General features: G+C 37.6%; 4 protein-coding genes across 18 annotated transcripts in view; 2 read left to right on the top strand and 2 right to left on the bottom strand.

Annotated features, from left to right (window-relative positions):
- The window catches only part of Eip78c (Ecdysone-induced protein 78C), a 110,120-nt gene extending 108,386 nt beyond the window's left edge, over positions 1 to 1,734 (bottom strand). The window contains exon 1 of the mRNA XM_076788794.1: positions 1,423 to 1,734. Within this exon, the coding sequence (XP_076644909.1) occupies positions 1,423 to 1,514 (92 nt within the window). The 5' untranslated portion in view covers positions 1,515 to 1,734. The remainder of the gene's footprint in view (positions 1 to 1,422) is intronic.
- Positions 1,735 to 2,804: 1,070 nt separating this feature from the next.
- Positions 2,805 to 5,170, bottom strand: Dhps (Deoxyhypusine synthase). 2 transcript variants are annotated; one of them, XM_076788939.1, is made up of 8 exons: positions 5,069 to 5,170; positions 4,312 to 4,535; positions 3,947 to 4,221; positions 3,671 to 3,889; positions 3,407 to 3,599; positions 3,219 to 3,322; positions 3,032 to 3,157; positions 2,805 to 2,957 (listed from the first exon to the last, which is right to left on the bottom strand). In XM_076788939.1, exons 2-8 carry the CDS (start codon positions 4,424 to 4,426, stop codon positions 2,859 to 2,861), a joined length of 1,131 nt encoding a protein of 376 aa, XP_076645054.1. In that variant the 5' UTR covers positions 4,427 to 4,535; positions 5,069 to 5,170; the 3' UTR covers positions 2,805 to 2,858. The 2 variants fall into 2 exon arrangements, with proteins under 2 accessions (XP_076645054.1, XP_076645053.1); XM_076788938.1 differs by lacking the exon at positions 5,069 to 5,170 and adding an exon at positions 4,640 to 4,873.
- A 186-nt stretch (positions 5,171 to 5,356) lies between these two features.
- Mle (dosage compensation regulator mle) lies at positions 5,357 to 10,604 on the top strand. 4 transcript variants are annotated; one of them, XM_076788737.1, is made up of 10 exons: positions 5,357 to 5,559; positions 5,650 to 6,145; positions 6,607 to 6,653; positions 6,724 to 6,965; positions 7,046 to 8,705; positions 8,773 to 9,140; positions 9,215 to 9,484; positions 9,561 to 9,806; positions 9,892 to 10,316; positions 10,385 to 10,604. In XM_076788737.1, the coding sequence occupies exons 1-9, from the start codon at positions 5,481 to 5,483 to the stop codon at positions 10,285 to 10,287; spliced, it is 3,804 nt and encodes a 1,267-aa protein (XP_076644852.1). In that variant the 5' UTR covers positions 5,357 to 5,480; the 3' UTR covers positions 10,288 to 10,316; positions 10,385 to 10,604. The 4 variants fall into 4 exon arrangements, with proteins under 4 accessions (XP_076644852.1, XP_076644853.1, XP_076644851.1 ...); XM_076788738.1 differs by having other exon boundaries at positions 7,061 to 8,705; positions 9,892 to 10,604; XM_076788736.1 differs by having other exon boundaries at positions 5,359 to 5,559; positions 9,892 to 10,602.
- A 687-nt stretch (positions 10,605 to 11,291) lies between these two features.
- Syd (JNK-interacting protein syd) lies at positions 11,292 to 24,188 on the top strand. Of its 11 annotated transcripts, none has more exons than XM_076788745.1 (18): positions 11,292 to 11,582; positions 12,355 to 12,671; positions 13,286 to 13,460; positions 13,981 to 14,388; positions 14,490 to 14,684; positions 14,767 to 14,802; positions 15,303 to 15,320; positions 15,426 to 15,483; positions 15,562 to 15,618; positions 15,726 to 16,061; positions 16,395 to 16,574; positions 17,939 to 18,140; positions 18,388 to 19,277; positions 19,361 to 19,580; positions 19,951 to 20,236; positions 20,313 to 20,510; positions 20,792 to 20,881; positions 22,361 to 24,188. In XM_076788745.1, the coding sequence occupies exons 2-18, from the start codon at positions 12,363 to 12,365 to the stop codon at positions 22,495 to 22,497; spliced, it is 3,795 nt and encodes a 1,264-aa protein (XP_076644860.1). In that variant the 5' UTR covers positions 11,292 to 11,582; positions 12,355 to 12,362; the 3' UTR covers positions 22,498 to 24,188. The 11 variants fall into 11 exon arrangements, with proteins under 11 accessions (XP_076644860.1, XP_076644858.1, XP_076644857.1 ...); XM_076788743.1 differs by having other exon boundaries at positions 11,292 to 11,655; XM_076788742.1 differs by having other exon boundaries at positions 11,292 to 11,831.
- Positions 24,189 to 24,439: the final 251 nt, after the last annotated feature.

Here is a 24,439-nt window from a genome sequence, read left to right as displayed (position 1 = left end):
TTAGAGTTGCAATAAATAAATAAATTCCATAAATATTTAGAAACGGCGACAACTCCCCTCCTTCCTACTCTAACGCTTTAGCTTCACTGTACTGCGACTTCTCGACAGACTACATATTGCACTTTGCCTACAACCGTCATCTCGTAGATGATTTAATCTTGGCTTCGAGGCAATTATCTGAACCGAGATGTGTCTATAAGCATGTATGGTCGAAGACTTGAACCGTTTCTAATCCTCGTCGCTATACATAGTGTATGCGAAATCGTGGTACAAGCGGTAAGCGAATCTGTTGTACTTGCAAAAACAAGTCGAAAAGAAGGAATAACGTCGTTTCTTCGTTTGACGCTTTATTTTCGAGAGAATTCAGTTTCGAGCGAGCCGTTGGGTTCGCGTGCCCTAGTATTTGCCGGAAGTCGAACCGGTAGCTCATGAACAGTCACATTAGCCAAATTTGCTATTTAATAGCAGGCTTGGGCCAATCATTTGTTAAAATAATATATTATCTTATGTGGCTACGTATCATTTGAAACAGTGATATGTTAGTTTATTTGATCAGCCGAATCGTTTTTCGAAAATGATTTCAAATGAAATTCAAACAATTTTACACCTTTCGTTCGATCAAATAATTCATATCCTCGAAAACTCAATTTACCTGGTGTACTGAAAAACAATTTCAAACGCAGAGAACGCAGCTGAACTTTAATCGTGAAGCTGCAAAAATTAGCATATCTATATTCTTCGGGTGAAATTATTTATTATTTCATTTATTTATTGCTTAATTGAAATAAAAAAATTATTTGAAAATAATCTGCTGGATTTAAACGGCTAATGAAAGTTAATTTTTCATGTTATTTTGTGAAATAGTTCGTTACTTGAAGTGATTATGCATTATTTTGTTTCGAATAGAATTTTCCAGCTCGATTTTCACGAAAACAAGAAACTGTTATTCCCTTTTTCGACCTGTTTCTGCACATAGAATCACCACCCGGCCGCTTCTACCATGATTTCGGAAACACCCTCTACAGAAGATAACAAAGTAACTAAACCTTGAATGAAAAATAATTGCGAATAAATTCAAGTCTCGCGAAGACTCACGGTGATTTTTCTCCCCGATTGGTATGAGTATCTTATGTCCCACTCTCCGTAATTGTCCCGGTTTTTAAAAGATATACGCTTCCCCTATGTCTCCCCCCCCCCTCTCTCTCTCTCTCTCTCTCGAAGCAAATATTGCAAACATCTCAAAGTATTTTAGAAACGGCCGTGCAAGAGAACAGCATTCGATAGAGAAGAGAAAACTCACTCCCGCGAACACTTGCGGGTAACAACTGTTGAACGATTCTTACTGGGATTATCCCGACGTTTCGTCTTCCGGATTCAAATTCAGCGCCCTGTAACCGTCATCGTGAGATTTCTAATCCTTACCTGATGAAAGTTGAGTCCGCTGCAGGACTGGAGGGTCTTGGTGAGGAACTCGCGGTGGAGGCGGTATTGGTTTCCTCCACGTCCATCATCATTCATACCGACGATGACGGATCGGTTCGAACGTTAAAGGTAACGAAGAATTATTTGAGCAACGAGAATGAGAACGGGAGTAACGGCGAGTGGAGGTTGGTTGATTTGTCTGGCCCGCCGGCCCTCTCGACGACCAATTCCACGGGGACAGAAACCATAAAGTATGGGGAGCTTGACAAAGGGGTTGGGGGTTGATTTCGTGCGCCCGTCCACGAGCGCGGACTTACGGAAAACAACTGACAGCCGACCTTACCCCCACCGTTAACAACCATCGTGAGGCGCCTGGAAACCTGCGCCGCCGACACCTGCCGCACAACAAAATTGCCATGGCGCAGGCGCTGCGCTGTCAAATCGCCGCTAGAACCGCAACCGTTCGAACACCACGCGACTAATGAAATACTATCGATACAGTATTCTCTCGGTAACTGTCGAATCTTCCGGTCCGCTGCGCCACGGTTCTAGAAAAGGTAGGGTAGGGAACCCAATTACTTGTACTTATTTTTCAAGCATAATGAATATTAAAAAGAAAGATATTAAATGTGGTTCGTTAAAATTAGTTAATATATATATATATATGTTATACAGCTCTTTTTTTTCTCTTTTTCTTTTTTTAATATTCATTATGCTTGAAAAATAAGTATAATTGATATAGGCACAGTAATTGGGTCCCCTAGCCTACTACATTCTTTGTAGTGTGAGGAACGTAGAGAAGGATAGCGATTGAAAAAAGAAAGAGGGACCGAAGTTCGACGCTTCGACTCTCTGCCTCTCTTTCTTTTCCATTTGCCGTCCGCTTTCACGCCCGAAACTTTAATGCCTTATTCATTACCTAATTGAGTAATTAGAATCGTAATTATATCGTGTTGAATGTTACTTTAGTCAGAGAAAAGAGACGAATGCGATGGTGATCGTTTCATAAACAAGCAATCTTAAATTAGAAAAGTTACAATCTTTTGCTTCGCTTGCAGTAATAGTTGTAGTTGACGGCGCTCCATCGCTGTGACGACAGATTCTCGAAACAGAAAAATTTCCACCCTGAAGAACGTGTTGTATAGAGGTTAATGTGCAGCTAATATATTTCAACTTCGACTTCGGAACTTCGAATGCTTCGAACTGTTCGAACCAGAACCAGATGCTCTGGTTCTGGTCTGGTGAACCAGAGTCCCCACGACCCCACCGCTCCCACTCTACCCTTCCCCTTCTACGACGCTATTCTCCCACGCCGGGCCGATAGGGCCCGGTCACAATGTCACGTGACTAATCCGGTACTGGCAGAGATTGCAAGGAAATGTAAGTGAAGAAATAGTTCTTTCGTTATCAGTTACACGTTTCTATTTTCTATTTTGTTAAACATCTGACACAGTCTTTTCTTTTGTGGAATGATAATGCCGAGCGAATGTTTCGCCTACAAGTAATGGAAAGACCAGCGTTGCTTCTCCACAAATCTAGAGGATTAATAGTAGTGATTAGATGTTTACTGTACTTGAAATATTTCATTTCAATCAAAGTATGCACTCACTTTTACTGGCTTCGCGTCAACTCGAATTTTTCCCCATGAAACGGCTTCGTCCGGACGAGCACCACTATCGCTTCCATCAAACTCTGACGACGTATTTATGAATACAGCGTAGTCAGCACCATTTCTCTAAAATAAAATTTATTTTCGACCGATTGACGATAAATTTTTATTTTGATTTCCGTATTACCATTAAATTTGCGTTACAAATATGATGTTTTATAACACCGCCGCCTATTACAATCATTCCGCTCTTGACTGCCTTCATAGCCATTGTGTTTAGTCGTCTTAGATCTTACATAGAATTGTAAAGATGTAATATCTTATTTCTTGGCTAGAGTGTAAAAGAAAAAAAAAAAGTAAAATTTCGTATAATACCTGATACTATGTCTATCACTAAACCTGGATTTCTGAAAGAATGAAAATACATCATATCGCCAAGGCTTCCATCTGTTAGAGCTGGACTAAAAACAGGAATTTTATTTTTTGTAGCCCAATAATAAATTGAAGCTTCATTGTTAATTTCTTCACCCAATCTGGCTATCACTTTGGATGGTGTCCAAAGGGTACCCTACAATTAAAATTTTCAATTAATCAATATCGACAAAATAAATACCTGCCTTCTTACTTTTAAATATGTACTTTCTCTTTTTGTTCAGTTAGCATTGCGTCTAGTTTAGGCATAACCCAGTCCTCGAACAAACAATAATTATCATTAGGAACTAATAAATTCCCTATTCTATTAATACCACGTTCTCTAAGATGTTTCCCATCCAAGTTAAAATCTCCGATGTACGTAGGTGCCAAACATTTTATTAAATCTTCTTCTACGCCACCTGCTGTAGTAACGATGCAGTCAACCTACAAGATACATATCATTTTAAATTGTAAACAATCATTTTCAATATCTATACTGACCATTTTATGTTGTACAAGAAACCTTATAGTATCTCGAATTCCACAAGAAGCCATATTAGACGTGTACCCTAAAAATACAGTACACGAAGACTTTCTCCTTATAAATTCATCATCCTCTAAATTATCAATTTCTTCATCTTTAAGAGGAATATTTCTAGCATTTATCATTCGCTGAATTTCATCCACTGCTAATCCAAAATTTCTTGCTTGAAATCCAGAAGTTTTATAAGATTGAAGTAAAGCATGATAGTCAATTCCTTTATTCCAATCATAGCCTAAAAGAAGCAATTATTTGTAACTCTTGGTTTTTAGATGGATGCTTAAATTATATGTTATTTTCATATTACATATAAACAAGTGAAAACCTTTTACTGTAGGGGTTCCTATTGGAAGGTCGGAGCTATGAACTAATACAGCATTTCTTACAATTTCTGGTATATTATCCTGCGAATTTTCGTTGACACCATTCATCTTTAGCATAATCTTATTTTAACTCTTCCTTAATTCTTTGCGTTGCACTGTACATATATACTATACGTTTTCACACATCATACGTATTTATGTAGTATTTACATACAGACAGGTTAACCTAAAATGTTAATCTTGGGTTTATTACTATTTTAGATACTGATAAAGTACACATTGTTAAAAATAATTATAATAGATATCTAGTACGTTATTTACTACACGCACATTGTATAGTTGCATTGAAATAATCAATATTTTTTCAACTATTGTCGCATATCATATTCCTAAGCAAGATACGAATCAACTGTATAATTGTATAGCGATTTCGTTAATAAAAAAGCAAAGTATTAAATCTATAAAGTATGTTATGAAAATTAGTTTCTCATGTAGCGATAAAAGTAGTACATCTTATATTAAATAATCAATCATTCATATAAAATAAATCAACATGTTGTACACACACAAATACATATATGTATGTATTTATATGTAGGCATGTGTTTCGATGTAGGAGGTTCGATTCCGATTCGATTCTTCAGAAAATCGATTCTTTGGTCAAAAAGATCGGTCTTTTGAATCGATTCTTTACACCTCGATGTTTTGGGAGAATCGATGATCGCGAGAAAAATGAAAAGAATCGACCTTTTTACTGACCTAGCGATGTTTATTTTTTGAGATCAGTGATAGTTGGTGATAGTTCCAGGTTCCCAGGATCAATCAAATCCAACACCCACGTTTAGCCTGGATCAGATCCATCAGCATTCGACCAATCCGTGTAACGCAACCTGGCTCTAGAGCTCCGCGGACGTGAGACAAAAAATACATTGGATGATTGGTCTACTCTTATACTTCGTCTGTGGTGCTACATATAAGATTCGTCGGTACTTCCGGTTCCGGTGGACGCCATATACAAGAAGTACTGTTGTTTGTATCAGTAGATTCAAGTATAGATTGCAGTACATATGTAGATTGAGTTGAGTTGGCGTGGATTTAGGTTATATGTACGGATTTTGCTGATCAAATCACAATATTTGTAGTATTTTAATTTTAGTATCGAAATCTGAAAATGGGTGACATAAAATCTTTTTTTCACCAATGGTGCGCAAAAAATAGCAAGGAGCCACAATTTGACGTGAGACCAACAGGTATTTTGAGTTCTTCGTGTGAGATTTACGTTTACGTAATTAGATCTACATATGTGTGTGTGTGTTTAATTAATTTTTCTACTTACTCAGGACCAAAACACCGACAACGATTTCTGTGTGAATTACGCGTATCTGGATTTGATTATGTGGGTGCAGGGAACTCGACTAACAAAAAAGATGCTCAGGGCAATGCAGCCAGAGATTACGTTAATTATTTAGTTCGTACAGGACATGTGAATGGCAATGATGTTCCAAAGGATGCAGGCACTACACAACCACGAGATACTGGACCCATTAATCCAGAGCCTTACGGACCATCGAAATCTGTATTTCAAGATGGGATGGGACCCAATGATATAGGTCAAGCGTACAGAGCTTATAACGAACATGGTCAAGGCAATTATACTTATATGGATAGAATAGCAGATCAGAAAAAGGTTGAAGATGCAGAAGATGTTGATGTAAATTCTGGAATACATGGGAATTGGACTATAGAAAATGCTAAATCAAAACTTCATCAATTTATGCAATCTAACAAAATGAACGTTGATTACAAATATACCGCGCTTGGCCCAGATCATACGAGGTATGGGTTGTTTCAATGTAGCTGTTTATTTTTGCACTGGATCGGATTTATCACTACTAGAAACATGACGTTCCAAGTCTGATCATATTAAGACTTTTCCAACGAAAAATGAAGCAATCGCATGAGTGATTTTTCTACCATTTGAAATTGATCAAGACCATTCTGGAGTACACTATTTAATTGTCTTCGATGCTGGTACAAGAGAAAAAAATTGCTTTCTCTTGTGCACAGATAAAGATAATGTTTAACCAAAACTTTTATTGAAATAATTCAGTAACGGTTTTGGTGCGATCGATCATACAAACTTATTACAATGTGCTCCAATGTGGTCTTGGATATTTTCAAGTGGTAAGTTTGAATTTATGTTATCATCGTTATTTAAACAGTATACTATAATCAACCATATATATATATATTTATATATGAAATATTAATAATAAAATTATGCATTTGTTTCTTAGGAGTTTTATGGCTGAAATGACGTTTTATGTCAAACAACTCGGGAGAAGTATGTTGTTACATTTAAATATTTATTAGGATTTATTTATCGCAACAAATATTAATATACAAAACTTTAGATGTTACTGGACGCGAAACTGGTTCGAATAAGCAAACAGCTTCCAAAAGTTGTGCTCTATCTCTTGTACGTCAATTGTACCATCTTGGTGTCATCGAAGCATTTAGTGGTACTCTAAAGAAAAATAAAGATGCAGAACAAATAAAACCGTATCCAGTGAAAATTTCACCAGAAGTGGAAAGGCAAATTCACGATGTTTTGTCAAGCTTAAACGTAAAACCTGTTTCGGTGGAATTATATAAGGTATTTTTCTATGTATTGTAGTTCACAAAAGATTAATGTTTAATATTAAATGTTAATATTTGTATGAATTTATTCTACAGCAAGAAGCCGCGAAGCAAGAAGCCGTGAAGCAAGAAGAAAATAGTCAACCTATGCCAGCTGTATCTTTAGTGACTAATCAAGTGTTGGATGATTTCATTTCTTCTGTGCCCCAACCTGCTGGAGTAGTGAGCTGGTCTCCACCGCAGCAAAATTGGAATCCTTGGACTGGCTGTAATATAGATGAAGGGCCGTTAGCTACAATGACATTAGAACAGCTATCGGACGATTTGCAACACGCACAACGTGAAAGACTCCAGCAAGACGACAATTTACAAAAGAGCATCAAGGACAGATCTTCGTTACCTGTTTTCACGATGAAAAACGAAATAATGAACGCTATTCACGAGAATCCGATAATCATTATTCGTGGTAACACAGGTTGTGGTAAAACAACGCAAGTGTGTCAGTTTATTTTGGACGATTATATTGCATCAGGCCAAGGTGCATTTTGTAGTGTTGCAATTACACAGCCTCGAAGGATATCTGCTGTGTCTGTAGCCGATCGAGTTGCTATAGAAAGATGCGAAACTTTAGGACAATCTATTGGATATTCCGTACGATTTGAATCTTGCTTACCAAGACCTTACGGTAGTATAATGTTCTGCACCGTTGGTGTACTTTTGAGGAAACTAGAAGGCGGATTGAGAGGCGTATCGCACGTTATAGTCGACGAAATTCACGAACGGGATGTTAATTCAGACTTCATCATGGTCGTTCTTCGCGACATGATTCACATGTACCCAGATTTGCGAATTATTCTAATGTCTGCTACAATCGACACAACTTTGTTCAGTAATTATTTCAATAATTGTCCAGTGATAGAAATACCGGGCAGAGCCTATCCTGTTCAACAATATTTCTTAGAAGATTGTGTACAATTAACGAATTTTGTACCGCCTATGGACACAAAAAAACGCAAAAATCGAGATTCGGACGATTTACCAACGGATGGGGAACCAGACGAGAATTTGAATAAAGTAGTCGGTAACGATTATTCTATACAAACGAAAAATGCTATGGCACAACTTAGCGAGAAGGAAATAAGTTTTGAGCTTATAGAGGCTCTGTTAAAGTACGTCAAAGACAAAGGTATTCCTGGCGCTGTGTTGATCTTCTTACCTGGTTGGAATTTAATATTTGCATTAATGAAACATCTGCAACAACATCCTATTTACGGAGGATCGGGTTACGTAATTATACCATTGCACTCTCAATTACCCAGAGAAGACCAACGCAAAGTATTTGATCCAGTATCACAAGGGATTACAAAAATTATTCTAGCCACAAATATTGCTGAAACATCGATTACTATTAACGATGTAGTCTATGTAATAGATTCCTGCAAAGCTAAAATGAAGCTATTCACTTCTCATAATAATATGACGAATTACGCTACAGTTTGGGCCAGTAAAACAAATTTGGAACAGCGGAAGGGTCGAGCAGGTCGCGTGAGACCTGGATTTTGTTTCCATCTATGTTCTAGAGCACGTTTCAATAAAATGGACGAACATATGACCCCAGAAATGTTTAGGACACCTTTACACGAGTTAGCATTAAGTATTAAATTGTTACGATTAGGTAGTATCGGAAAGTTCTTGTCGAAAGCGATTGAACCACCACCGATAGATGCTGTAATAGAAGCAGAGGTGATATTACGTGGTATGTTTCATATTTTAAAAGATGCGGATTTCAAACTGTAAAATAACTGCTGTGATCTTTGTTTTAGAAATGAAATGTTTGGACGAAAACGATGAGCTGACACCACTTGGTAAAATATTGGCCCGTTTACCTATAGAACCACGTTTAGGAAAAATGATGATTCTCGGATGTATTTTCCGTGTGGGTGACGCTTTGTCTACAATGGCAGCAAATAGTACAACGTTTCCAGAAGTGTATAACATGGGTCCTGACACCAAACGATTAACTACCCAACAGAAATGGTTCGCTGGTGCAAGATATAGCGACCATGTGGCGATGTTACATGCATTCCAAGCTTGGGAAGAAGCTAGGGGTGGAGGAGAATATGCGGAGCAAGCATTCTGTGATTCAAAAAATTTGAGTTTGCCTACATTGAGGGTCACGTGGGAAGCTAAGGTAGGTTTTCAAACTTATCGTGTACTTGTAAACTTCTTGGAAAATAATCTGTCTGTAACGTGTTTCCTTTGCAGAATCAGTTACAAGCACTTTTACAAAGTGCTGGTTTCCCAGAGGAAACTCTATGCCCGACACCGTTAAATTATCAAGCCGGGGCCGACGTGCGCCTCGACACTGTAACAGCTTTATTATGCATGGGTCTTTATCCAAACGTTTGCTATCACAAAGAAAAAAGGAAGGTTCTTACTACCGAATCTAAAGCAGCTTTGATCCATAAAACGTCAGTAAATTGCAGTAATTTCGAGCAAAACTTTCCGTTTCCATTCTTTGTATTTGGAGAGAAGGTAAAATAAGATATTCATTTAGATTGATTTATAAATTATACTCGGACGTTAACGTTCGTTCAATTTCTCTCCGTAGATTCGTACAAGAGCAGTCTCTTGTAAACAGCTAACTATGGTATCTCCGATTCATTTGCTACTATTTGGTTCCCGGAAAGTTGAATACGTCGACGGCGTAGTAAAACTGGATAATTGGATTAATTTAGATATGAATCCAAATCATGCAGCTGCGATAGTCGCTTTGCGGCCTGCATTGGAAAGTCTCGTTGTGAAAGCAGCGAAAGAACCGGAGACTATTTTAGAATTAACTGCTAGTGAAGAAAAAGTATTGTTCAATTATGATATTCCTGAAACTAAGTTTACAATTTCAAACTGTCGCAAATCAATGAATATTTCATGATATTTTACAGGTACTCGGTTTAATCAAGACATTATGCGGAATGAATACGTGCCGTTATGAACTGGATCAGATTACGGGTGGTGGTTTTCAATCGCGGAGGCCGCCAAGGGGGCACTCGACTGGTTTCTGTTCAGACGTAACCCCTCCAAAAATGATGCGGGGAAGAGGTAGTTTTCGTGGAACACCTCGCTTTGGCAATGGAGGTGGTGGTAATTTCAGCAATGAAGGTGGCTATGGCAATGGCGGCGCCGGTGGCGGTGGCGGTGGCGGTGGAGCTTTCCCAAGAAATAACAATTTCGCCGGTTTTCGCGGTGGTGCGAATAGAGGTTACGGAACCTATAATTCGCGAGGAAGAGATGTCGGAAACTGGGGTGGAAGAGGAGGTGGTTTCCGCGGTCGTTATTAACGTTGGGTTTGAATAACCCTTCGTTTAAGGCTAGTAAAAATGGACTGTAACATGTAATCGATGTATTAAATGTAAATGTATATTATTTTTCGATTAGGAATGCAGTAGTTACTCCAATAGCGCTTTTGCTTTTAATATCTGGAAGAAAATGCAACAACTGTGGGGATATATTGTATTTTTTCTTAAGGAGAGATTTCTTTTGACAGTGAGTTTTAGTTGGTCTATCGACTTGAATACGTCAAAAGTTAATTAGCTCATTCGAATGTTTATGCACAGGACACGAAACATCAAAGCTACTGGGTGATCTGCAACAACTGAAAATGAGAAATTTTATATCTTTTTCGTTACATTTACATTCTCTCTGACTGTATTATATACATGTATACATACATATGTGTGTAGTATGATCAGTCTAATCTCTATTAAGTGGATGCGTTACTTATTCTTTAACAGTACTACCTTGCAGTAATACTGTTCATTTATAAATAATTTATCGTCTTTGATCGTATGATGCACGAGTTAAGTAAACGAAATTAAGATCTCTCCCTTTTACCTAAAGATGATTATTGTGCAAGTGAATACTGTATTATCCTAATATAAATTTATGCTTTATTGTATCGACATACTCTAATATCACATTTTTCAAGTAAACCATCAATTGTATTACTCCTATAAGTAATAGTATAAATAAAGCTTTACATATTATAGAATGGTTTTCTTTTCATGCGTTGAATATACGTGACTACGTAATCACTAAAGTCCAATAGTGTGTCTACTTGATGAGCAATGCGAGAAGATAGTTGATTATAGGGTCAACTTAAAATGTGCCACGTAGATTACGAATCTACTAACAATAAGAGATAAGGCGCAGTTCTGTGATTATCCAATAGATCCACGGAAATGGAAACGCAATGGAGGTACGGCCATCTACTGGGCGTAGAGGAAATGGAAATAAGTTTCCGTATCTCGATGGTTTCGTAGCTCTATTCGTGAACACGTCAAAAGTGTCAAGAGTTAACGTATATACTTACTTACTTACGTCCGTAGCATTGGTCGGTAGAAGATCGTGGAAAAAAATGGCGAAAGTCTATGCGTAAAGTCGATCGTCAACAGAGTTGACAGAAACTAATGAAATCGGCTAATGTCAAACGTGACAGGCGTGATGTACGAAAAATGTTCACTCTAGTCCGCGCCGACCTGGTGCGTTTCGTGTGATCAGGTGGATTGCTTTGCACAGGCTCTCGAAATTAAGTGCGAAAGCGACTTGGAGGAAAAACGGGAACCAAGAAATTTAGGTGGTTGCGAAACGTCACAGATCACAACACAACACAACACAACTCGGAACGGAACGGAACGGGCCACTTCAAGGCAAGACGTTCCATTTCGTTCTCAGCGAAGGTTCCGAAACGTAAAAAATAGTGATAATGCGAACGACTGTGTATCACCGAGCTCGGAAGTTTTTCGCGATGGTGTCGCGATGACCTGAATCAACCTTCTCTCTCCCTAATTGTGTATCCTGATTTTGAATCGTGTCTTGTGGCAAGGTTATGTGCAGTTATGCGTCTGACATTTGGATCCCTTCCGAACTTTTTTGAAGGCGGATCGTTTCGCCGTATTTGGCAATTAGTGCGACCTCAAATCACGATTAATCTCGAGTTCTTGCTGAAAGAGCAATTTTCGTTTTTCACGATGCCCTGCCGTTCGAATCTCTCGTAAAAGAATTCTCGAAATACTATTCGAAGTAAAGTCGAAGTTCTTGTAGCTGCTTAGAGTTGAGTGCAATAACATCGTTTCTATGTACATACATATATTTTCATAACGCGATCGAAGAAACACCGCTCGCTCGCATTTGCAATACGATTCTTAGCCTTTTTCTACTGTTGGGCAATAATGTTTCTGACGTGTTACAGTTACTATGTGATATTCATTTCTTTTTTGGCAAAATGCCTAAAAACTAGCTTCAAATATATTCAGTTGCATTGCTTAAATTGAGAAATAGAGTATGCGTTTATACTAATTGAATCAAATAAATTGCATAGGTTTTTATATTAAATTGTTGTGTTGCAGGCGTAGAAATGAGTCAAATAGAAATGGATCAAGAAACAGTGTATGGAACGCACGAGGACAGCCATGTGGTCATGTCGGAGAAAGTACAGACCCTGGCTGGCAGTATTTATCAAGAATTCGAGAAAATGATAGCTCGTTACGACGAAGATGTAGTGAAAGATTTAATGCCGCTCCTAGTCAATGTTCTAGAATGTCTAGACATATCTTATACCGAAAATCAAGAACGCGAAGTCGAATTAGAATTATTAAGAGAAGACAATGAGCAATTGGTTACACAGTATGAAAGGGAAAAACAGCTGAGAAAAACATCTGATCAGGTATGAGGATTTTATCTTCTATACCCTATACACGGCCTGGGTAGGTTTATCTCAATCGTGACAAAACCGTCCCCGCCGTAGCATCCACTGTCCCCCCCCCCTTTCAGCAAACGTTGCTACCATGAAGAAAGAACGAGTTTCGTCTTACAAGACGCGAGTAGTTACAAAGGTATCGTTGATGTCTCATAATGTGGTACTCGGAAAGAATGCGGAAGGAATTCGCAAAGAAACTGTCTGATTGGTCAGGTGCAGACAGACGAGTCACATGCGTCTCACTATTCGCTGAGAAGATTACCTGGATTAGAGAAGACTACTACTTCAGGTGTATCGCATCGCGTAACAGTGAGCTTTGCACCCTTTTCCTCTGTGCCATCCTAGGTCCTACGTTACGAGACAGCGACAATACTTACAATGGGGCAACAAAAATACGAGGCACCAGCGAACGCGGCGAAAGTGCGCGCTGCATGAAAGAGAGGTTGGTGGGGGGGGGGGGGCAAGCGATTGAAGGTTCCCAAACGTACCCAGGCCCACTCTACACTATGTATATGTAGTAGATTTTTAAGAAGAAGTAATAATTATTAGAAAAATGTAACACCTATCTCTTCTCCAACTAGAAACTGCTTGAGCTTGAAGATGCTGCAGAAGACGAAAGAAAAGACCTTTTATTAAGAATTGATAGCTTGGAATCAATAGTAAGGATGTTGGAATTGAAGACGAAGAATTCACACGATCACGGTACAAATGTCAATGGCTCTACCAGTCCATTCCTTCACAGAACATCCCTCTACAGTAGAGTAGAATGATTTTTTTTGTTTTATGTTTATTTAATTGTTTAGCTGGTTAAATTTGATTGGACATACTGGGGAAATAGATTTCTTGCATGCCTATTATAAGTCTTCTTATTTTTAAACGCTTTATTTATCTGGCTACTTAATGTGGTGGTTGGTTTGTTATTGTATTATTTCTTTGTTTTATTGTTTAAGGTATTCCTTAAATATCTTATTCTATTATCCAGACTGAAGTATGTTTATATTTACTTAATTTTATTTAGACTTACAATTAGAGTGTGTTCTGTCATAATTAATCCTTACAATTAAATTAATATACAGTAATGAACAAAAGTTTAAAATGACTATACGGTTTTGATGGGTTAACACATTTTATTATCAATACATTTGATTTTGGCTAAACGTAAGACCAATTGAAACTTGCTGGCTACTTAGCACAATATGGTATTAGTTAGCTTGTCATCGTAAACTTTAGTTCGCTACTGTATTAGATATGGAATTCAATTTTTGTGTTTGTCTAGTTGTTCGTCTTGAAGAAAAAGAGGCAGAGTTAAAGCGAGATTATACCCGGCTGCATGAAAGATACACAGAGCTATTTAAAACCCACGTAGATTATATGGAAAGGACGAAGATGTTAGTTGGAAGCACAGAGAGATTAGAAAATGCGACTAGTGGTCGTGGCCCATCCCGTTTACCATCTCTTGGAATGGCTCATATGTCTAGAAGTTCTGGACCATTGAGTTATGGTTTTCAGAGTTTAGAAGCCAGTATGAATGAGGAAGAAATTCAGGAAGAGAGCCCGCCAAATGCTGCTAACTTGAGAACTGAAATGTTAGATAGCAGTAGCGAAGCTGCTATAGAAACTTCTGATAAAAGTCAATTAACGGATAAACCAGCACAAGAGAATAAAACAACAGCAATTTCTAGGCGTACGTTATAATTCTTAACTGTTTCACGTTTTTAATTCAATGCTTACCAACATTCGTCTTTTAACAACAATAATATATGTTTTTATTTATTTTAAACATAGACGAAAGTCCGGAAACAGAAGCACCTCCAACGTTAATTACACCAACATCACCATCAATAGAGAAACTAACTACAATGCCAAGCGGAAGGAGTAGAACTGAAAGAGAACAACGAAGTGGCAATACATTATATCAGGAACTTAGTTTTCAGGATGCTGATGCCTTGGGTGAAATGGATGAAGGGGCAGACATTACAGGTAATCTATTTTGATACGTGTTTACGAAATAGCTTGGTTTGAATCTTTTTTTGTAACTAATACTTCATCCTTAAACTCTTAGGTAGTTGGGTTCATCCTGGAGAATATGCGTCGTCGGGTATGTCTCACAAAATAACCAAAATTTATTTAAATATATCATGGTTTATTAATTTTTCGAATTCTAACTCTAACTAATATGTGTACATAGAAGACCATATCTCATACACATGCCATGTATATGGTCATTGATAAAACATGCATGTCTCATCTTGTACTATCTGCGGGGTTCCTAAAAATTCTGGAAATTCTTCTATAAATTGACATAATTCTCTACATTCTTGCGATTGATTTTTTACTTATATTCGAACTCTGAAGTGTCATTAACGAATCTCGCAAGACAAATTAGCAGGGCATAGGAAAATATTGTAATTATTTGCATGTTCTAATTCAGCATAACTTATTTACTTAGAGATTACTTTATTATATAATCAAATTATTTTTAAGTCATATTAAATATGAAATACTAATGCATTCTGTGTTTCGTTGTTTTCGTTTACATCTCTGCTCGGCGTGGCCACGTTTTGATTAAATAATCGCATGTCATAATAAACCCTTCAGTCAGTGACAACTTTTTCGGTAAGATATTACTACCTTTGCTTTGAAAATTACTTAAAAATGCTCTTACGTCAATTATATTTCTAATGAATTTGGAGTCATTAAACAAAAAATATGTTTCATTAGGAATGGGTAAAGAAGTGGAGAACCTTATTATGGAAAATAATGAACTTTTGGCCACAAAGTAAATATTCGATGAATATTTTATCGATATGTATATCGTTTTGTGTCCCGCACTTACTTGAACTTTTTTATTTTCTAGGAATGCGCTCAATATTGTTAAGGATGACTTAATCATTAAAGTAGATGAGCTTACGAGGTAAACTATGGTTGTATTTTCTAATAGTAATTTTTACTGTTTTGCGATATAACAGTATACGTGATGTGTCTGCATTAAATTACATTCGAGGGGATTGTATTTTTCAGTGAGCAGGAAATATTGCGTGAAGAAGTTCGAGGTTTGCAACAAGCCAGGGAACGTTTACGCCAAAAAGTTATTGCTCTTGAAGAAGAATTGAAAAAAGTTAAAGAAGAGGCCGAGGCAGCAGCGAAAGCGGCCAAGAGCGACGATGAGGAAGACGTGCCTTTGGCACAAAGAAAGAGGTTCACCAGAGTGGAGATGGCTAGGGTGCTTATGGAAAGAAATCAGTACAAGGAAAATTTAATGGAGCTTCAAGAAGCGGTTAGATGGACAGAAATGATAAGAGCTAGCAAGACTGACCCTTCCAATATATCAGGGGGAAAAGGTTCGGTGTGGAAGTTGTTAGTATCATTTATATTAAAATGAAACTTAATATTAAAATAACACAAACGGGGACAAAGTTAAACGGACACCCTTTAAAAACTAATAACTTTTTTAAAAATTCGACCAAACAACTTGAGTTTTGTTTATTAGATGTTGGAAGAATTAGTTTACTAAGTAATGTGCAAAAATGATAAAAAAAAAAGAAGTGAAAGTCATGATTTCTAACTGTTTTATCTGCGTTCATAAGGAAAATTTAAAACAGTGGAGTATTCACTTAATTTTGTCCTCGAATATAGCTGATTTGGTCCTTGAAGTAAATCATAATTTGTTTTCGATCTTTCCGTCTGTAGTTTTAGTAGTCTCTTCACGTCAACTGCGGACCGAGGGACTCTGGTTCGAGGACCACATACATTATCTCAAATTAGGTACAGCGCGCCAACAAATCAAGTTGTTCCAGTACTACCCTTGGACACCATGCGTAGACGTACGTTGAAAGGTCGCCATGAGATTTTCGACCAGGGAGACACCATGTGAGAAATCAATCAAATTCTATACACGCACTTAGATATTATATTATCAGTTTGATACTGAAAACCTGCCAAATTTCTCTCTATCATTTAAAATTAAAAACTCGTTTCTTTATCGTGTAGCTCTCTTTTTAACACCAGTATGATACTGTGATTATTCTATTTACTATGAAAAATTCTATCTTCTATGAGTATTGTGACACAAGTTCGATGCGTAAATTAATTTTATTATTTTAACTGGAGTCGTTCAGAAGACAGAAAATGAGAAAGGATTTTATAATTTCCACGGGACAGAGTGCGATATCTTGATTTTCAAATAATCTTTGAATCGACGTCATCTTTGCAGATTAGAGTCCCCTTTGGTCAGTTGGGATCCATAATCTTTTGTCGCGACTCTCAATTAGTCTTGATCGCTCTTAAGAGATGTGAGTCAATTCTAAATAATTCTTTGCCTGAGCGATTTGCAAATGTGATGGTTGTTTAACAAATTCTTGTTACGATTCCCACCTCACCTGCCAATCTTTTTTAATCAAAGAAACGACTATGGGTGTATTTAAATATAATTAGGAATCCTGATGAGATGCACACAGACACATAATTTTCCTCTTTTTGACAATCTTGCTCTCAAATAGTATATCCATTTTTAGTCCTATTTTTCATACATATGGAAAATTGTAAATTATTTGTATATGTATATTGAAACGATGTGTTTCTAATAATTATATATATATATATATATATATGAATTGCCGTAATCGTTAAATATTTGATTACAGTAAATACAATTTAGTGAAGTAAATTGTCTGTTATTGCAAAGTCAAGCTTGAAAAGCAATAGTTTTGTAGATAAAAGTTTGTACATTTTTGAAAAAAATAATGATACATGATCATCATTGATCAACAAATAAACGAAGTTTTGACGTATTATAAACATGGCTTTTATTTCACTCTTGCTCTGCGCTTTAATGTTTTGTTCGGGTTACAACTTTGCCTCTCCTTCACGGTGTTGTCAAGAGATACCTGGTATTTCTGGTTTTCGGTTGGGTGCTTATTGGCTAGCAGGTAAATCTGTTCTGCTCTATGTCTAACATTCCGCTTCTAAACCTTGGAAATAAGTACGTGTATCAATGTGCAAGTTGTAACGAAGCTGAACATTAGATACATTGGAAAGAACAGTCAATTTAAGTCTTTGTATTGATTCAAGAATATGTCCAGTGATCGAGGAACTCTTCGTAGGAACAAATGGTTGAACAAACAACACAGAGCGTTCAGTAAATCTTACTAACTTCTATAATTAAACATTCTACTTTTGATAGTATCTGTTCTATAAAATTAGGCAATTAATTTATATGTAACACATTTTTTCAGATCTTCCAAAAAACTCGTAGCCAGACGCGCAAACGAACGAAGAGAACAATATCGGCAGGTTCGCGCACATGTTAGAAAAGAAGATGGTCGATTACAAGCTTATGGATGGAGTTTACCGGGAAAACCAAGCGCACCTGTTAGACAACCTGTTCCTGTGCCGGTCTATTGTAGACCCTTACAAGAATCAGAACCTGGCATGAAGGTAAATGTCATATGTATCTTGCTATATTTAAGGATTTATGGGGATGTAGTGGCTAGCTGTTCGCTCGAAAGGAACGTTTAGCGTGCAGATGTTTAGCAAGATTTATGAAGCTATTTTCTGTATTTTTAACCTTCCGAACAATTACATAAGTGTTCTCAGAAATTTTCTGCAGACTTATAGACTATGATACCTTTTTGAACAAGTAACAAGTAGTTTGTCGTAATTAGCTTCATCTTCGATTCCATAGATATGGTGTGGTGCTGGTGTAAATTTAAGTGGAGGTAAAACACGTGACGGTGGTTGTATGATCGGAGGCAGCGTGTTCTATGCAGCCGAAGCTCAAGAAGTAAGTACCAATTCGAAGAACGAAGCTGAGGATGCTGTTGAACATTTGGATAAAGAGCTTCAGGAGAATGAAAACCAGAGGTTGGAGGCAGAACGTTTAGAGCAACAACTTAGCTCTTTAGTTTGGATTTGTACGTGGACTCAGAACATCAGAATGATGGCTAAAGTGACTGTGATAGATGCTAATAATCCAGCCGAAATTTTGGAAGTTTTTAACGTTTGCCAAGGACATTTACTTTGCATCGCGAGTGTACCTGGAGCCAAAGAGAGTGATTATGCTCAATCAGCCAACGAAGATCCGGTTCGAACTGCCAATGGAGTACCGGATAACGACGACTATGGGGTAAACGTTAGTGCAAATGTCCAACAGAACGATCCGAAAAGAAAACAAGACGTCCAGGAATCTCCTGAGAAAAATGATTCGGATAGTGTCTTCGTAGACCAGAATAACGAAAACATTGAAAGATCTGATAACGTTAATCAGAATGCTACAACCGAGCCACAAAGTTTGGAAAGCGTGGACAGTGAAACAATGAATCTCGGGAAAGTGCAGTTTTTGAAAGCTAATGGAGAGGTACCATCCGTGCAAGCGGGAGAACAGCAGGATAGTATGAACGAGGAGAACCAAACAAATGAATCTGAAGAAGACACTCCGATAGAAAAAATGTCTTCGATACAACCGACTATGTGGCTCGGAGCTCAAAACGGTGCAGTGTTTGTTCATTCGGCTGTAGCTAATTGGTCAGTTTGTTTACATTCTGTGAAGTTGAAGGATGCTGCACTAGCTATTGTGTATGTATACGTTGACATAGCTGGTACTCGACGTAATTTTATAATGATTATATAAAAAAAGCCGTATTTATTTATTACCGTAGACACGTTCAAGGCCGAGTTTTGGTCGCTCTTGCCGATGGAAGTGTAGCATTATTTAGGAGGGGTGCGGATGGTCAATGGGATCTGTCTCAGTACCACGTGATCACTTTGGGTAGCCCACAACATTCAATCAGGTGCATGACCGCTGTTAGTGGCAAAACTGTATGGTGCGGATATAGGAATAAGATTCACGTAATAGATCCAGTTTCGATGACCGTTGAGGTACACATATTCAACTTGACATAATAATTTGATATATTCTCGCGCACGAGAAGATAGCACAAATTTCGGAAGAGGGGCAACAGAGGATCTCCGAGAACCCACTCTTAATACTAGGAACTAGAGTAATAGGGACGTAGGGTTTTGGAGGAACAGTGGGACGTCGTGACCGCGTCGCTCTATTCCAGTCATACTGAATAGGTTTGTTTGTTTCCTTCGTCAGACGACTCGGGCTATTGCAAAATACTTGTAACGCGCAGTAAGGATATCAGGTAGTGGATCGTAGATACCTACAAGTTTCTCTGTACCATCTTCTCGTGGACGAAGAATACGCATGCATACGTACAATACATTAATTACATTATACTTCCAGTGTACCGTAGATGCTCACCCACGTCGAGAATCTCAAGTGAGACAATTAGCTTGGCTGGGCGAAGGTGTGTGGGTCAGCATTCGACTAGACTCAACATTACGACTTTACCACGCGCATACTTACCAACATCTTCAAGACGTCGATATCGAGCCTTACGTTAGCAAAATGCTTGGGACTGGGAAACTCGGTTTTTCTTTTGTAAGAATTACCGCGTTACTTATTTCCTCGAATAGACTGTGGATTGGTACAGGAAATGGAGTGATCATTTCAGTTCCTTTATCCGAAAGTAAGCAGAAAATAATTCTTCTTTTATTTCAATTCTCCAATCTAATACGTATCCGTAAAATACTCGTATGATACAGATGCTGGTGGTTCGATGGCAGTATCTAGAATCCAAGCTGTGACTGGTAAAAATGACGCGCCAGGAGTTGGTGTTAGAGTCTTTGCATCTGACCGTGGAGTTACGCCTGGAAGTTTTATACCGTATTGTAGTATGGCTCATGCACAACTGAGCTTTCATGGGCATAGAGATTCGGTGAAAATGTTTGTTGCGGTACCCGGTGAGTCATCAATTGCAACGACAAAGAAATACATCTTTGTTTCTTTCACGTCTTAACACGTCGACCGCCGTATGAATTTTTCGCGACAGTCAACGTGTTAACACTCGATGCTCAATTATTTTTACTTTCCAATCACACCTATTCACGATTGTGTTTCGTACACTCGTTATATTTGTCTCTAATCCTAACCATCTCCAATTGATTATTGGATAATTAGTAATTATCAGAATGTTATTCGTCGAGCAGTTTTACTTATGGAATCTCTTTTGAAATTTCTATAGGTCACGGCGGTCAAAGTGCGTTGTCAGATGGTTCGCAACCAGCCATGCTGGTCCTTTCGGGAGGGGAAGGTTATATAGATTTCAGAGTCGGTAGGTATCATACGAACGTGAAGATTCTTGAAATATCAACTGTGTAATAACACAGTTCCATTAATCATCTGCTCGAAATCTTTAACAGCATGGAAGATTGAGTCTATTAAATGCAGTTTTTATTCAAAGAATATTATTGATCCGTAATCTTTGTTTCATGAATGTTAAAGAAAAACGAACAACGAAATTATTATTTCATGCGATTATGATACTTCCAGCAGATGAGGCGGAAGACGAGAGTGACGTGGCTACACATCTAATTGTATGGCAGTTGGTCAGGTACGCCCCCAGAGAGAATCGAAAAGCGGTTAATGGGTGTTTTCGTCAATTCACATAAGCATTTGTACGACTGAATGGATCAATTGTATCTGTTATTGATCACTGAAACTATGTACTAACTGATTGAGAGTATGTTTCTATGCACGGTGTAATGAGATTCAACTAACAAGTCCACAAGTAGATAGATACTCTAACCTGACGTACAAAGGAATTTTACATTTTGTTTCTAGTTTCCTGTCAAAGAGTATGTCATCAATTGTATCCACGCGAATCTATAAAATATTCAATTACAATTCATTGCTATCAGGTTAAAAGAGCAAAATTTCTTGCAATTGTTTGCTTTTCTGTACAGCGCTTCTACAAACTTGTATCTTTATAATCTCTATTAATACAATGAATACTGTGTCTGCACCTCCCGTTCCTTAAAGCAATTGTACACCGTACCATTATCTGCTTTCTTCATTCTCTGGGGGTCGGGAATTTCCAGCTGACATTTATCGTACTGTACAAACGGCAGTCGACAATCGCACTTCTTCTTTTAATCGTTCAAATCGTTTCGAACTGATTCTTAGAGAAAACGACATCCGAATATGTCTTTTATAGGGATGCTAGTGAAAATTAAAATTCATCCTACTCTACATATTGTAAATAGGATTACCAGACATTCAAACGTTGCCCAGACAGTTCTGGATCTGTAATTGCGTCAAAAGTTATGTCCGAGACTAAAAAAAAGGCTGATATTCTTGGTCGTGAAACATGGATAAGAATAAATTATACCAATAATTCAGTATACAATAGAAGCAAAAAAAGGAAAAATTTTTATTTATCACACAGCAGTGTATAACTTACGAGTTGTAGATTTTCTTAACATTGAAATTGACTCATCGAGGACAAAGATTTTTAAAAACATTAAAAATATTTTGTATATCAAAGTCTTAAACATAGGAAACAAAGAAAATATCTACTGTTCTGTTGTTATTTGAATAATTAAATTATTTGTTTGCAACTTTAGGAATTAGGTGCGCGAGTTCCATGTTTGCTAATATTTTGCCAACACATTCTTCCTCAAAGAGTGAATTTTTCTTGTCTTAGAAGTGTCTTAGATTGTTCTTGGTAAAATATGGTAACCCTAATCAGAAATCAGAAATCAGAAATCAGAAATATTACCAATTTATTGATGGTCTACTACTGTTTGTTTAGGTGATGGGGATGAAACAGAGGAGAGCATTGAACGGTCCAACAGTGTCATCGCCGCGAATACTGAAGAACACGGCGAACAGAGCCATCTGATCGTGTGGCAGGTACAAAATCCTGTACCAGTGCCAATAAACGGCTAATCTAGAAACATTGAAAGCACGCTGATCCCGGTGTATGATCCAGCTTTTTGAGGCATCCGAGTGGTTCACGTTGCGCGTTTTCCGGTCATCGAGAAACCCGACGCACTAGTTCTGAGTGACGTACGTCGAACTCTGTCTATTCGGTTCCATTAGCACTAGCAATTGTATCGAGTCACTGCGAACAAATCGACAAGTAACGGAAATATTCTATAATAACGAAAAACAAAGAGCTACACTATCTCAAAGTGCTAGGAGATTATTTTCAATGTTACTTGCACGGCGGATATCCGTGTGCCAATGTTTTCTCGACGGTTTCTCGCGATATTCAGAAAGAAACCACCGAGTTCGTTAGTCGAGGAAATGTTTTTTTCTTTTTCTTTTTTAAATTAAATGACATAATTAGAATCTCTTAACTCAAAGCTTGTAATCCTTAGCTTCTATTTAAACGCGTCATTTAAAAATACCTATCGGCATACTAATTCTTTCTTGCGCAAGGATAACAACGTAATCTATCAGAAAGAATTATTCGAACGATCCTGTATGCATCGGTACGCATTGCTGAACGTACGGTTTTGACATTTTTCACTCGGAAACGATTACGTCCACGGAGACGTACGTATTCGCGTCCTGTACGCTAAATCGTCTTGGAGTCGATCGATCCTCTTTAAATAATGCTGAAAATAAATAGCGTTTATATTGCCGCCGATCAATGTGATAACCGATAAAGATACGGGGCGATAAATTGTCAATGCTGCCGTGACGTTTGCTATCCCAACCGTTAATAATATCTTGAGCACCATCGACAGAAGACTTTTTATGCAGAAGTTCGATATGCAACTCGACTCGGGCAGCGTTTAGGCATAATATATTGTACATTGTTTCGGTTAGAGAATATATTATTTTCCAGACCTAAATGGTTTAATTCGCGTCCAGTATATACATATATGAAATGTAATATATTTTTTATGTTCTGCTAACAATCCGTAACATCGCGTGTAAAACACGTGCGCCAGCTTTCTTCGGACTTTGTCGACGGTCTCAGAGAATGAATTTTTATTCGTGTACATAATTAATCGTGAGATGTTTATAGCGCGACGTGTAGACAGGTTTAATTTATATTATTCTCAATAAATTCAATCTCTTTTGTCAATGAACGAAATAGAAACTATTTCACGGTGGTGCAGAGCACACGATAAGAGTACGTCTATTTCTTGTCACTGACCGCTGCAACTTTACTTTCATCGTCAACACGCATACATACATACATGCATACATACATAGATACAGACACAAATACAAATACAGACACACACACACATACACATGCACATACACACCCCACGAACCATTTCAACTACCAAAGACGAGGAGCGACCTTTAATTGTATTCTTTGTACAATTTTCAGCGAGAATGGTTTTAAAGTTGCGTGTTTAGACCGATGTAGTAGCGAATTTTGACTAGATACAGACTTCTTGCATTCGGGATTACGAGGGAGTCGCCGACACATTACGAAATTTTTGTAAATTTCCTATGTTTAGCGTCAGAATGATGATATCCAAGGTGTGTGTGTGTACGATGTGTAAGGGCTGCGCATATTATTGTGCGAGCTCGCTTTTGGCGTCGAGCTCGGAATTGTACCTGGCTCAGATGAAACTGCAATGGCGTTAATAAAGAAAGTTGCGAAACAAGAACTTATGCATTTTAGTGTCCCACATTTATCATATATACATATATATATATATTATGTGACCTATTGCGTAATTTATTGTGGAACATAGAAACATTCATATTTTTCGAGAGAATACTCATTCCATGTAATTCTTATCCGATCAAAATTGAAATTTATAGAAATCTAAGTTCCTAATTTTTACTTTCCCTTTGTCTCTGCAACATTTCATATTTCAAATTTCCCTCCTATTTGTATTACCAATACTGCAAAAGT

The sequence above is a fragment of the Halictus rubicundus genome, chromosome 5 (genome assembly GCF_050948215.1).
Source record: "Halictus rubicundus isolate RS-2024b chromosome 5, iyHalRubi1_principal, whole genome shotgun sequence".
NCBI lineage: Eukaryota > Metazoa > Arthropoda > Insecta > Hymenoptera > Halictidae > Halictus > Halictus rubicundus.
This window is presented reverse-complemented; position numbering and strand designations above follow the sequence as displayed.

Coding starts and splice junctions, on each gene's coding strand:
- Dhps (XM_076788939.1), bottom strand. CDS start 4,426: ATGCTAAAGATGAATGGTGTCAACGAAAATTCGCAGGATAATATACCA. Junction 3,600..3,670: donor TAACTGAACAAAAAGAGAAA/GTACATATTTAA, acceptor TTTTAATTGTAG/GGTACCCTTTGGACACCATC. Junction 2,958..3,031: donor TTGACGCGAAGCCAGTAAAA/GTGAGTGCATAC, acceptor TTAATCCTCTAG/ATTTGTGGAGAAGCAACGCT.
- Syd (XM_076788745.1), top strand. CDS start 12,363: ATGAGTCAAATAGAAATGGATCAAGAAACAGTGTATGGAACGCACGAG. Junction 15,619..15,725: donor AAAGTAGATGAGCTTACGAG/GTAAACTATGGT, acceptor TGTATTTTTCAG/TGAGCAGGAAATATTGCGTG. Junction 19,581..19,950: donor CAGTTTCGATGACCGTTGAG/GTACACATATTC, acceptor TTATACTTCCAG/TGTACCGTAGATGCTCACCC.
- Mle (XM_076788737.1), top strand. CDS start 5,481: ATGGGTGACATAAAATCTTTTTTTCACCAATGGTGCGCAAAAAATAGC. Junction 8,706..8,772: donor AGCAGAGGTGATATTACGTG/GTATGTTTCATA, acceptor TCTTTGTTTTAG/AAATGAAATGTTTGGACGAA. Junction 9,807..9,891: donor TAACTGCTAGTGAAGAAAAA/GTATTGTTCAAT, acceptor GATATTTTACAG/GTACTCGGTTTAATCAAGAC.